At 47.8% G+C, this 13,568-nt stretch overlaps 1 protein-coding gene across 2 annotated transcripts in view; it reads right to left on the bottom strand.

The window, feature by feature from the left end:
• trit1 (tRNA isopentenyltransferase 1) overlaps nucleotides 1-12,911 on the bottom strand; it is a 57,899-nt gene extending 44,988 nt beyond the window's left edge. Inside the window, exon 1 of one of the 2 annotated variants that reach the window (XM_036953605.1) lies at nucleotides 12,708-12,911. In XM_036953605.1, coding sequence (XP_036809500.1) covers nucleotides 12,708-12,866 — 159 coding nt within the window. In that variant the 5' untranslated portion in view covers nucleotides 12,867-12,911. The remainder of the gene's footprint in view (nucleotides 1-12,707) is intronic. The other variant, XM_036953606.1, reaches the window with a different exon arrangement.
• Between the last annotated feature and the right edge of the window lie 657 nt (nucleotides 12,912-13,568).

Consider the following 13,568-nt stretch of genomic DNA (forward strand, 5'->3'; position numbering starts at 1 on the left):
GGGTTAGGTTCTACAAAGCGTGGCTGGGGTTAGGCTCTACAAAGCGTGGCTGGGGTTAGGCTCTACAAAGCGTGGCTGGGGTTAGGCTCTACAAAGCGTGGCTGGGGTTAGGCTCTACAAAGCGTGGCTGGGGTTAGGCTCTACAAAGCGTGGCTGGGGTTAGGCTCTACAAAGCGTGGCTGGGGTTAGGCTCTACAAAGCGTGGCTGGGGTTAGGCTCTACAAAGCGTGGCTGGGGTTAGGCTCTACAAAGCGTGGCTGGGGTTAGGCTCTACAAAGCGTGGCTGGGGTTAGGCTCTACAAAGCGTGGCTGGGGTTAGGCTCTACAAAGCGTGGCTGGGGTTAGGCTCTACAAAGCGTGGCTGGGGTTAGGCTCTACAAAGCGTGGCTGGGGTTAGGCTCTACAAAGCGTGGCTGGGGTTAGGCTCTACAAAGCGTGGCTGGGGTTAGGCTCTACAAAGCGTGGCTGGGGTTAGGCTCTACAAAGCGTGGCTGGGGTTAGGCTCTACAAAGCGTGGCTGGGGTTAGGCTCTACAAAGCGTGGCTGGGGTTAGGCTCTACAAAGCGTGGCTGGGGTTAGGCTCTACAAAGCGTGGCTGGGGTTAGGCTCTACAAAGCGTGGCTGGGGTTAGGCTCTACAAAGCGTGGCTGGGGTTAGGCTCTACAAAGCGTGGCTGGGGTTAGGCTCTACAAAGCGTGGCTGGGGTTAGGCTCTACAAAGCGTGGCTGGGGTTAGGCTCTACAAAGCGTGGCTGGGGTTAGGCTCTACAAAGCGTGGCTGGGGTTAGGCTCTACAAAGCGTGGCTGGGGTTAGGCTCTACAAAGCGTGGCTGGGGTTAGGCTCTACAAAGCGTGGCTGGGGTTAGGCTCTACAAAGCGTGGCTGGGGTTAGGCTCTACAAAGCGTGGCTGGGGTTAGGCTCTACAAAGCGTGGCTGGGGTTAGGCTCTACAAAGCGTGGCTGGGGTTAGGCTCTACAAAGCGTGGCTGGGGTTAGGCTCTACAAAGCGTGGCTGGGGTTAGGCTCTACAAAGCGTGGCTGGGGTTAGGCTCTACAAAGCGTGGCTGGGGTTAGGCTCTACAAAGCGTGGCTGGGGTTAGGCTCTACAAAGCGTGGCTGGGGTTAGGCTCTACAAAGCGTGGCTGGGGTTAGGCTCTACAAAGCGTGGCTGGGGTTAGGCTCTACAAAGCGTGGCTGGGGTTAGGCTCTACAAAGCGTGGCTGGGGTTAGGCTCTACAAAGCGTGGCTGGGGTTAGGCTCTACAAAGCGTGGCTGGGGTTAGGCTCTACAAAGCGTGGCTGGGGTTAGGCTCTACAAAGCGTGGCTGGGGTTAGGCTCTACAAAGCGTGGCTGGGGTTAGGCTCTACAAAGCGTGGCTGGGGTTAGGCTCTACAAAGCGTGGCTGGGGTTAGGCTCTACAAAGCGTGGCTGGGGTTAGGCTCTACAAAGCGTGGCTGGGGTTAGGCTCTACAAAGCGTGGCTGGGGTTAGGCTCTACAAAGCGTGGCTGGGGTTAGGCTCTACAAAGCGTGGCTGGGGTTAGGCTCTACAAAGCGTGGCTGGGGTTAGGCTCTACAAAGCGTGGCTGGGGTTAGGCTCTACAAAGCGTGGCTGGGGTTAGGCTCTACAAAGCGTGGCTGGGGTTAGGCTCAACAAAGCGTGGCTGGGGTTAGGCTCAACAAAGCGTGGCTGGGGTTAGGCTCAACAAAGCGTGGCTGGGGTTAGGCTCTACAAAGCGTGGCTGGGGTTAGGCTCAACCCAGACCAGTATGTGTCCAGACAATGAGCTCAGTGTTCAGACTTTGTATACTAAAGCCTCCCGACTCCCCACACACACAGGGGGAAAGAAAAAAAGAGAGCGAGGCGGGAAGAGAAAGAGACTGAGGGTTGCAGAGACAGAGACAGAAGGCATTCCCTCTCCAATATGCCCCCCTAGAAACAACTGACTAAAACAACCAACAAAGAATGGGTCACAACTCCTGCAGCTCTGTCAGAAATTGGTTCTGAACATAGGAGTCCCCTCGAAGCCTACCGTTGACTGTGTTAGGTACACCCTATAGCTCATCTCTCGCAGTAGTACTTTATCACTGACCTCAACCCAGAGTCTCTCAGAGCGTTCACAGTCAGTCCACTGACATCCCTATCAGATCACATGCAAAATCACGGTGTACCTGAACAGAGCAATACTCTATTTTTTGTATATATATATTTTTTTTTACACCTAGGCAAGTCTTTTAAGAACAAATTTTTATTTTCAATGACGGCCTATTTTCAATGACTAGTGGGTTAACTGGTCTAGGAACAGTGTGTTAACTGCCTGTTCAGGGGGCAGAACGACAGATTTGTACCTTGTCAGCTCGGGGGGTTGAACTTCCAACCTTCCGGTTACTAGTCCAACACTAACCACTAGGCTACCCTGCCGCCTCTCATGAGGCATCAAAGACAAAAGGAAATGCACAATATTAGGCAGAAGGAAAGTAGTGTAGAAACCGACCAAAAAACAATCAGGCAACAATAAATAAAATCCCTTTAAGACAACTTCCTGGACAAACTAATAGTGACGGAGGAAACTTGGCAGTAGAGAGCCTCAACAGTATATTTGACCTTTCAACTTCCTTATCAAATCTAACAATTTCAAGCATATACAACCTAAGAAAATTAAAACAACAATGACACATTATTTGATGAAGAATGCAAAAATCTACAAAAGAAATTGAGAAACCTGTTCAACCGAAAAAACATAGAGACCCAGAAAACCTGAGTCTACGCCTTCACCATGGTGAATATTTCTCTATACCATTTTGTATTTCATATACCTTTGACTATTGGATGTTCTTATAGGCACTATAGGATTGCCAGCCTAATCCCGGGAGGCTTGAAGTCATAAACAGCGCTGTGCTTCAAGCATTGCTAAGAGCTGCTGGCAAGCGCAGGAATGTGCTGTTTGAATGAATGCTTACGAGCCTGCTGGTGCCTACCGCCGCTCAGTCAGACTGCGCTATCAAGTATCAAATCATAGATTTAATTATAATAAAAACACAGAAATACAAGCCTTAGGTCATTCATATGGTCAAACCCAGAAACTATAATATCGAAAACAAAACGTTTATTCTTTCAGTGAAAAACGGAACCATTTGACTGAATCGTGAATTCCTGAAACACAGGACTACCTTGTTCCACCGGCGTCCGTCTCTAGTGCTGATTGGCTGACAGCAGTGGTATATCAGACCGTATACCACGGCTATGACAAAACATTTATTTTGACTCTTCTAATTATGTTGCTGATCAGCTTTATAAAAGCAATAAGGCACCTCGGGGGTTTGTGGTATATGGCCAATATACCACGGCTAATGGATGTACCCAGGCACTCCGTATTGCATAAGAACAACCCTTAGCCGTGGTATAATGGCCATATAGCGCACCCCCCCCTCATGCCTTATTGCTTAATTATACAACATCACGCACACACATGAGAACACACAAACACAGACAGCGACGCAGTCTGATAGGGAGAAAGGCTGTTTAATAATCAGTGAATAATATCGGCTCCATTTTCAATGAACTCGAGAGGGGAGAGAGACTGGGTCCCGTGGGAGAGCCAGGGGAGAGAGACTGGGTCCCGTGGGAGAGCCAAGGGAGAGAGACTGGGTCCCGTGGGAGAGCCAAGGGAGAGAGACTGGGTCCCGTGGGAGAGCCAAGGGAGAGAGACTGGGTCCCGTGGGAGAGCCAGGGGAGAGAGACTGGGTCCCGTGGGAGAGCCAGGGGAGAGAGACTGGGTCCCGTGGGAGAGCCAGGGGCGAGAGACTGGGTCCCGTGGGAGAGCCAGGGGCGAGAGACTGGGTCCCGTGGGAGAGCCAGGGGAGAGAGGCTGGGTCCCGTGGGAGAGCCAGTGGAGAGAGACTGTGTCCCGTGGGAGAGCCAGGGGAGAGAGACTGTGTCCCGTGGGAGAGCCAAGGGAGAGAGACTGGGTCCCGTGGGAGAGCCAAGGGAGAGAGACTGGGTCCCGTGGGAGAGCCAAGGGAGAGAGACTGGGTCCCGTGGGAGAGCCAGGGGAGAGAGACTGGGTCCCGTGGGAGAGCCAGGGGAGAGAGACTGGGTCCCGTGGGAGAGCCAAGGGAGAGAGACTGGGTCCCGTGGGAGAGCCAGGGGAGAGAGACTGGGTCCCGTGGGAGAGCCAGGGGCGAGAGACTGGGTCCCGTGGGAGAGCCAGGGGAGAGAGACTGGGTCCCGTGGGAGAGCCAGGGGAGAGAGACTGGGTCCCGTGGGAGAGCCAGGGGAGAGAGACTGGGTCCCGTGGGAGAGCCAGGGGAGAGAGACTGGGTCCCGTGGGAGAGCCAAGGGAGAGAGACTGGGTCCCGTGGGAGAGAGACTGGGTCCCGTGGGAGAGCCAAGGGAGAGAGACTGGGTCCCGTGGGAGAGCCAGGGGAGAGAGACTGGGTCCCGTGGGAGAGCCAGGGGAGAGAGACTGGGTCCCGTGGGAGAGCCAGGGGAGAGATACTGGGTCCCGTGGGAGAGCCAAGGGAGAGAGAGACTGGGTCCTGTGGGAGAGCCAGGGGAGAGAGAGACTGGGTCCTGTGGGAGAGCCAGGGGAGAGAGAGACTGGGTCCTGTGGGAGAGCCAGGGGAGAGAGACTGGGTCCTGTGGGAGAGCCAAGGGAGAGAGACTGGGTCCTGTGGGAGACAACGGGAGTGGCAGACTGTGGGAACCAATTCTCCCCTTGGAACAATAAAAACTCCCATCTAGTCACACACACACACAACCATTCACCCCCCCCCCCCCCCCATTCACACACACACAACCATTCACCCACCGGCAGCTAGGCCTAGATAGAGGACAGATCCAGGCTTCTCTACTTAGACTGTCTCTCTCTCTCTCTCTTTCACAGACAGACCCTGTCTCTCACATGACCGCAACTAGGTCAGTGTGTTTCTGCTGTACGAGGTAGTCTATTCTCTCTACCACACACACAGAGAGGGCCAGTCACTGGGCCAGCTGCAGCCTGTTTCCTGCCACTGGGCCAGCCTGTTTCCTGCCACTGGGCCAGTTGCAGCGTGTTTCCTGTCACTGGGCCAGCGTGTTTCCTGTCACTGGGCCAGCGTGTTTCCTGTCACTGGGCCAGTTGCAGCGTGTTTCCTGTCACTGGGCCAGCGTGTTTCCTGTCACTGGGCCAGCGTGTTTCCTGCCACTGGGGTAGCCTGTTTCCTGCCACTGGGGTAGCCTGTTTCCTGCCACTGGGGTAGCCTGTTTCCTGCCACTGGGGTAGCCTGTTTCCTGCCACTGGGGTAGCCTGTTTCCTGCCACTGGGGTAGCCTGTTTCCTGCCACTGGGGTAGCCTGTTTCCTGCCACTGGGGTAGCCTGTTTCCTGCCACTGGGGTAGCCTGTTTCCTGCCACTGGGCCAGTTGCAGCCTGTTTCCTGTCGGGTGTGATAGTAGACCCAGTAGATTACAGTAACCCAGTTATTACAGTAACCTAGTTATTACAGTAACCCAGTTAGCTGTACCAGGTGACCTCAGCTGCTGGAACACTGACAACTCCCTACGGACCAACACATTCTCAAGGACACAAGGAGCGTGTGTGTGTGAAGGGGGGGGGAGAAGAGAGAGAGAGACAGAGAGACAGAGACACAGAGACACAGAGACACAGAGACACAGAGACACAGAGACACAGAGACACAGAGACACAGAGACACAGAGACACAGAGACACAGAGACACAGAGACACAGAGACACAGAGACACAGAGACACAGAGACACAGAGACACAGAGAGGGCAACCAGTGAAGAACAAACACCATTGTAAATACAACCCATATTTATGCTTATTTATTTTATATTGTGTCCTTTAACCATTTGTACATTGTTAAAACACTGTATATATATATATATAATATGACATTTGTAATGTCTTTACTGTTTTGAAACCTCTGTATGTGTAATGTTTACTGTTCATTTTTGTTGTTTTTCACTTTATATATTCACTTTGTTTATTATCTACCTCACTTGCTTTGGCAATGTTAACACATGTTTCCCATGCCAATAAAGCCCTTGAATTGAATTGAATTGAATTGAGAGAGAGAGAGCGAGAGCGAGTGTGTGTGTGTGTGTGCGAGAGAGTGTAGGGGGGAGAGAGTGACAGAGATTGATCAGAATCAAAATGAGAAACTCCCAGGGAATCCACATCTCTGGATTCCACATCATCTGTGTACCTTCTCATACAAAACACAAACTGTTGTGTGTGTGTGTGTGTGTGTGTGTGTGTGTGTGAGAGAGAGACACTGTGTGACAACAAAACTCCCACGCACCCTGCACCGCTTTCACATACACACCGCCCCCGAACCCGCCCACCTAGAGTTCTCAGGCTCTGTTGCCGTGGTAACCGGGGGTCACACAGAAGGTGGCTGGTGAGAGTCTGGGTCACACACGGACAGAGGGGGGGGGGGGGGGCCACAACGCTACATCTCAATCACAGGGAGAATGCACCCAGAATGAGAGAGAGAGAGAGGGTAGTGGTGCTTCAAGAGGGTAGCCAGAAGATGGATTGTTCAGAGTGACATTCATTCGTTTCATTATAGAATGGATGTTTCGGTGGTTGTCGTTCTTCACGTTCAATGATACTGAATTCCTAGTTGCAGACTAGTAATTAATATCAAAGACTTGTTCTTATTCTGTCGGTATCGATAGTCTAAGAGTTTAACCACGTGGTATGGTTTTAAAAGATTTAGCAATGGTCTGCAACCTTTGTCCCCTCGTAATGGAGGGGACAAAGGGTGATCATTTCTCAAAGTTGGGTTTTATTCGGAATGGTAGAAAAGGGCCTGTCCCAGGATGCCTGACCCTAAGTGGGCTCCGGGGTAGTCCTCTGATTTAGTTCAACTCAAAAGGGAATTGGAGTTTCCTTCATTAAACAGTCCAAATTCACATTGTAAAATTGTGTAAACAGTATCATCCTCACGCATTAATCTTATACAACAATTAGATGTAAACCTCATACCTGAGGCTATTATATAAACAGCATTATGGTAAAGTGGCCACACCGTCTCCCGTGAGCTTCCCCCAAGTTGTAACAAACGGTCCAGTTCGTAGCTGGATTCTTCACCGATCTTTTATACCTTCTCCGGAACATGAACGTTGTTTGGACCTCGAGTTCTGTGAGGTGGAAGAAATTCCTTTGTTCTCCATGAAAATGTACTCTGCCTCTTATACTGTGTGGCCATGAGGCAGGGTCTTCTCCTCAGGAATTTACGACCTCTCTCTGACCACAGCAGCCTGTGTGTAGGAGGCAAGGAGAGGGGGATGGGGCTTGCAGTACCCAAAGAGGGCAACGTCATGACACCTCTTTTGTCCCACCTCCCACACATGCGGTGACCTCACCCAGCATAACTAGTGTGTCCAGAGATGCAACCTCTCTTATCGTCACTCGATGCCTAGGTTTACCTCCACTGTACCCGCACCCTACCCGTCTGAACATTATGCCCTGAATCTATCCTACCACGCCCAGAAATCTGCTCCTTTTATTCTCTGTCCCCAATGCACTAGACGAACAGTTTTGATAGCCTTTAGCCGTACCCTCATCCTACACCTCCTCATTTGTTCCTCTGGCGATGTAGAGGTTAACCCAGGCCCTGCGTGTCCCCAGGCGCTCTCATTTGTTGACTTCTGCAACCGTAAGAGCCTTGGGTTCATGCATGTTATTAACATCAGAATCTTTCTTCCTAAGTTTGTTTCACTCACTGCTTTAGCACACTCCGCCAACCCTGATGTCCTTGCCGTGTCTGAATCCTGGCTTAGGAAGGCCACCAAAAATTCTGAGATTTCCATCCCCAACTATAACATTTTCCATCAAGATAGAACTGCCAAAGGGGGAGGAGTTGCAATCTACCACAGAGATAAGTATGACAGAACTCTACAAGCTTCTAATTTTAAAAATTACTCTCCAGAAATAAATCTCTCACTGTTGCCGCCTGCTACCGACCCGCCTCAGCTCCCAGCTGTGCCCTGGACACCATTTGTGAACTGATCGCCCCCCGTCTAGCTTCAGAGTTTGTTCTGTTAGGTTACCTAAACTGGGATACGCTTAACACCCCAGCGGTCCTACAATCTAAACTAGATGCCCTCAATCTCACACAAATGATCAAGGAACCCACCAGGTACAACCCTAAATCCATAAACATGGGCACCCTCAGATATTTTCCTGACCAACTTGCCCTCCAAATACACCTCTGCTGTTTTCAATCAGGATCTCAGCGATCACTGCCCCATTGCCTGCATCCGCTGTCAAACGACCACCCCTCATCACTGGCAAGCGCTCCTTAAAACACTTCTGCGAGCAGGCCTTTCTAATCGACCTGGCCCGGGTATCCTGGAAGGATATCAACCTCATCCCATCAGTAGAGGATACCTGGTCGTTCTTTAACTCCTTATGGTATAGAGGACGCTTGCGTCCCACTTGGGAATTTTTGGGGGGGGAAAATGCAGCACAGCAAATTCAAATAATGATATAAAAATCAAACATTCATTAAATCACACATGTAAGACACTCAATTAAAGCTACACTCGTTGTGAATCCAGCCAACAGGTCAGATTTCTAAAAGCTTTTCGGCAAAAGCATAAGAAGCTATTATCTGATGATAGCACAATGTCAACAAAGAGAGTAGCATATTTCAACCCTGCAGGCGCTACACAAAACGCTGAAATAAAATATAAAACATGCATTACCTTTGACGAGCTTCTTTTGTTGGCACTCCAATATGTCCCATAAACATCACAAATGGTCCTTTTGTTCGATTAATTCCGTCCATATATATCCAAAATGTCAATTTATTTGACGCATTTGATCCAGAAAAAAAACAGCTGCCAAAAAACGCAACGTCACTACAAAACATTTCAAAAGTTGCCTATAAACTTTGCCAAAATATTTCAAACTACTTTTGTAATACAACTTTAAGTATTTTAAAATGTTAATAATCGATCAAATTGTAAACAGGGCTATCTGTGTTCAATACAGCAAGTAAACAAACCATGCTCCTTTTTACATCTTGCGCAACTCAAGTGTAACGTTGTTCCAGGATGTGCTTCTTCTTCGTTGCACAAATGAATAACCTCAACCAAATTCCAAAGACTGGTGACATCCAGTGGAAGCGGTAGGAACTGAAAACAGGTTCCTATGAAATATCCCTGGGCAAAGACAAGTCAGGGAACAGTCAGAGGCAAAAAATAATAATAATTCTCAACAGTTAGTCCTCTGGGTTTTGCCTGCTACATAAGTTCTGTTGTACTCACAGACTTGATTCAAACAGTTTTAGAAACTTCAGAGTGTTTTTCTATCCAAATATACTAATAATATGCATATCTTATATTCCTGGCATGTGTAGCAGGAAGTTGAAATTGGGCACGCTATTTACCCAAAAGTGAAAATGCTGCCCCCTATACCTTAAAATGTATTTCCTCACCATCTTAAATAAAGATGCCCCTTTCAAAAAATTTTAGAACAAGGAATAGATATAGCCCTTGGTTCACTACCGACCTGTCTGCCCTTGACCAGCACAAAAACATCCTGTGGCGGACTGCACTAGCGTCGAATAGTCCCCACGATATGCAACTGTTCAGGGAAGTCAGGAACCAATACACGCAGTCAGTTAGGAAAGCAAAGGCTAGCTTTTTCAAACAGAAATTTGCATCCTGTAGCTTTAACTCCAAAAAGTTTGACACTGTAAAGTCCATGGAGAATAAGAGCCCCTCCCAGCTGCCCACTGCACTGAGGCTAGGAAACACTGCCACCACCGATAAATCCACGATAATCAAGAATTTCAATAAGCATTTCTCTACGGCTGGTCATGCTTTCCTCCTGGCTACCCCAACCCCGGCCAACAGCTTCTACTTCAACCAAATCCAGATAGCAGATGTTCTGAAAGAGCTGCAAAACCTGGTCCCGTACAAATCAGTTGGGCTAGACAAACTGGACCCTCTCTTTCTAAAATTGTCCACCTCCATTGTTGCAACCCCTATTACCAGTCTGTTCAACCTCTTTCGTATCGTCCAAGATCCCTAAAGAGTTGAAAGCTGACGTGGTCATCCCCCTCTTCAAAAGGGGGAGACACTAGACCCAAACTGTTACAGACCTATATCCATTCTTCCCTGCCTTTCTAAAGTCTTCGAAAGCCAAGTTATCAAACAGATCACTGACCAATTCGAATCCCACCGTATATTCTCAACTGTGCGATCCGGTTCACGAGCTGGTCACAGGGTCACCTCAGCTACCCTCAAAGGTACTAAACGATATCATAACCACCATTGATAAGACAGTACTGTGCAGCCGTCTTCATCGACCTGTCCAAGGCTTTTGACTCTGTCAATCACTGCATTCTTATCGGCAGACTCAACAGTCTTGGTTTCTCAAATGACTGCCTCGCCTGGTTCACCAACTACTTTTCAGATAGAGTTCAGTGTGTCAAATCAGAGGGCATGTTGTCCGGTCCTCTGGCAGTCTCTATGGGGGTACCACGGGGTTAAATTCTCGGGCTGAGGCTTTTCTCAGTATATGTCAACGATGTTGTTCTTGCTGCGGGTGATTCCCTAATCCACCTCTACGCAGACGACACCATTCTGTATACATCTGGCCCATCTTTGGACACTGTCTTAAACCTCCAAACGAGCTTCAATGCCATACAACACTCCTTCCGTGGCCTCCAACTGCTCTTAAAAACGCTGGGAAAACTAAATTCATGCTTTTCAACTGATCGCTGCCCGCACACACCCGCCTAGCATCACTACTCTGGACAGTTCTGTCTTAGAATATGTGGACAACTACAAATACCTAGGTGTCTGGCTAGACTGTAAACTCTTCTCCCAGACTCATATTAAACATTTCCAATCCAAAATTAAATCTACAATTGGCTTCCTATTTCACAACAAAGCCTCCTTTACTCACGCTGCCAAACACACCCTCATAAAACTGACTATCCTGCCGATCCTTGACTTCAGCGATGTCATCGACAAAATAGCCTCTAACGCTCTACTCAGCAAATTGGATGCAGTCTATCACAGCGCCATCCATTTGTCACCAAAGCCCCAAATACTACCCACCACTGCGACCTGTATGCTCTAGTCGGCTGGCCCTCGCTACATATTCGTCGCCAGACCCGCTGGCTCCAGGTCATCTATAAGTCCATGCTAGGTAAAGCTCTGCCTTATCTCCAGCAGGTGTATCTCATCATCCCCAAAGCCAACACATACTTTGGCCGCCTTTCTTTCCAGTTCTCTGCTGCCAATGACTGGATCAAATTGCAAAAAATATATATATGTTTTGACCTAAAAAGAATTAAATACAAAATAAAAATTGCTTAAATTGGAGACATATCTCTAACTTTAAGCATCAGCTATCTGAGCATCTTACCGATCGCTGCAGCTGTACACAGCCCATCTGTAAATAGCCCATCCAATCTACCTAACTCCTCCCCATAATGTTTTTAAATTTACTTTTTTGCACACCAGTATTTCTACTTGCACATCATCATCTGCACATCTATCACTCCAGTGTTAATCTGTTAAATTGTAATTACTTTGCTACTATGGCCTATTTATTGCAATACCTCCTCACTCCATTTGAACACACTGTATATAAACTTTTCTATTGTGTTATTGACTGTATGTTTGTTTACTCCATGTGTAACTCTGTTGTTTTTGTCGCACTGCTTTGCTTTATCTTGTCCAGGTCGCAGTTGTAAATGAGAACTGTTTCTCAACTGGTTAAATAAAGGAGAAATAAACATGTATAAAAATACCTTTGCTAACAGTTTGCCAAGTTAAAACTCGCCCAAGCCAGTTCACAGAATTTTCCATTTAAATAAAATGTATTTATTCAATACTACATTTAGCTAACATGATATAGTTAATCCAGAGATTCTTGAAGACAGCTTGGCTGTCGAAACGTTGGTAGTGACATTTTTTCATCTGAGCTCCTAGAGTGTGCAGCGCTCTTATTTTCAAATCCAGATATTCTTACCTTTGCCTCGATTTGCCAGTCACGGCCAGATAATCACGGCATTTCTAGTTCTTTATGATAGCCATATTAGCATTTCATTTATTGATTTATTACCCGTTTGACCTCTAGGTTTATAGGTATTATGACTCGTACAGTGGTACTCTATTGGAATCTGCTGGCTAGTCGAGAGGGCAAATTGGAGGGGGGCGAGGTTGGCATGCGTCCCTGCAACAGCAACCAAACCGATAACGAAATTGCACAAAATAAAACGCAGTATCAATTGGATACGTGTTCAACTTCCACCTTCTGTTAAATAAATCCAACGCCTCTGCAAGGCAAACGCCGCGTTCCATTGGAAATGAACCTACTTCTGGTGTGCCAAATTGCAAATATACGATTGGTGTGACTGAGGCGTGATATCCTTCCAATTCTCACTCATAGATACAGTACCAAGCTATTTAGACACCCATGTGAATTCAGGCAAAATACCCACAGCAGGTTGGATACTGAACTTTGACGGTTGCTAACTAACGTTAACTTCAAAAACACGCAAACTAAGAAACACGTTTGGACAGCGAATTGGCAGCATTTATAAGGTAAGTCAGTTACGAAATACGCCTGAAATCTGATAAAAGTAGTTCACTAGACATAAACCTCGTTCTCTCCAAATGCCCTATATGTGAATCCTACCACACAGTATGCCACATCCACGGCGCTTGTGTCCTCTTACCTGCATGGAATCGGCACTGATTATCTCTCCCTGACGTCGTTTACCAATTTCAATCGCCAGTTTAGACTTCCCAGTACCGGTTGCTCCTAAAATCACGACTAACGGTGGTACAATACTCTTTTTCAGAGCACACTGCAAGCCTCGCACGGGCGCCGCCATGTTGCTTTTACCGTCGTTCCCAGCTGATCAGACACGCGCTTTAGAACTGAGACCGGATATGAGGCGGGCTCTGTAACTAGGCAACGGCAAGAGGTTCCCATGGCACCGGCTTTGATAAAAAAAAATAAAAAAAAGAAGTCGAGTGAAGACGGAAGGTATTTTGGTCCACAAGACTATAGAAAAATAGTACACTAACCTAAATATGTATCTCACCGTTTATAATAGCCTGCATCCAAAAAACATATTAGGCTGTTATGTGGACAAAGAAAACACTACATTTGTATCATTGTAGTGTCGTTTATATACCAATAATAATAGGCTGTATTTTCTGTTCTTGATTTACTTTACTAAAGGGGAGGGCTTCTCCCAGCAAATCGATCTTGTAAGGGTTACTATAGAAACTGGGGGGAGTAGAGCCATAGTAACTTTAGATACGTGTTGCTATGGCAATGAGGCCGAGATGTTTCCATGGAGAAGGCCGTTGAAGAGTGGGAGTAGTTTTCACTGCTTACTTGCACAGGTGTTGATTTTAAAGTACAAGGACACACCTCTCCTCTGGAAATAGTTTGTTATCCCCTCAACCCTGCAAAGTGAAGCAGTCAGCCCAGTGCCCTACTAACAGTCACGCTTACTTCAGGAAAAAACTAGCAAGAAAAATAGGTCTTCCCACAAGTCTGAGCCTGTGCTCCCCAATTAAGATGC

Source organism: Oncorhynchus mykiss, chromosome 18, assembly GCF_013265735.2.
Source record: "Oncorhynchus mykiss isolate Arlee chromosome 18, USDA_OmykA_1.1, whole genome shotgun sequence".
In the NCBI taxonomy this organism is placed as follows: domain Eukaryota; kingdom Metazoa; phylum Chordata; class Actinopteri; order Salmoniformes; family Salmonidae; genus Oncorhynchus; species Oncorhynchus mykiss.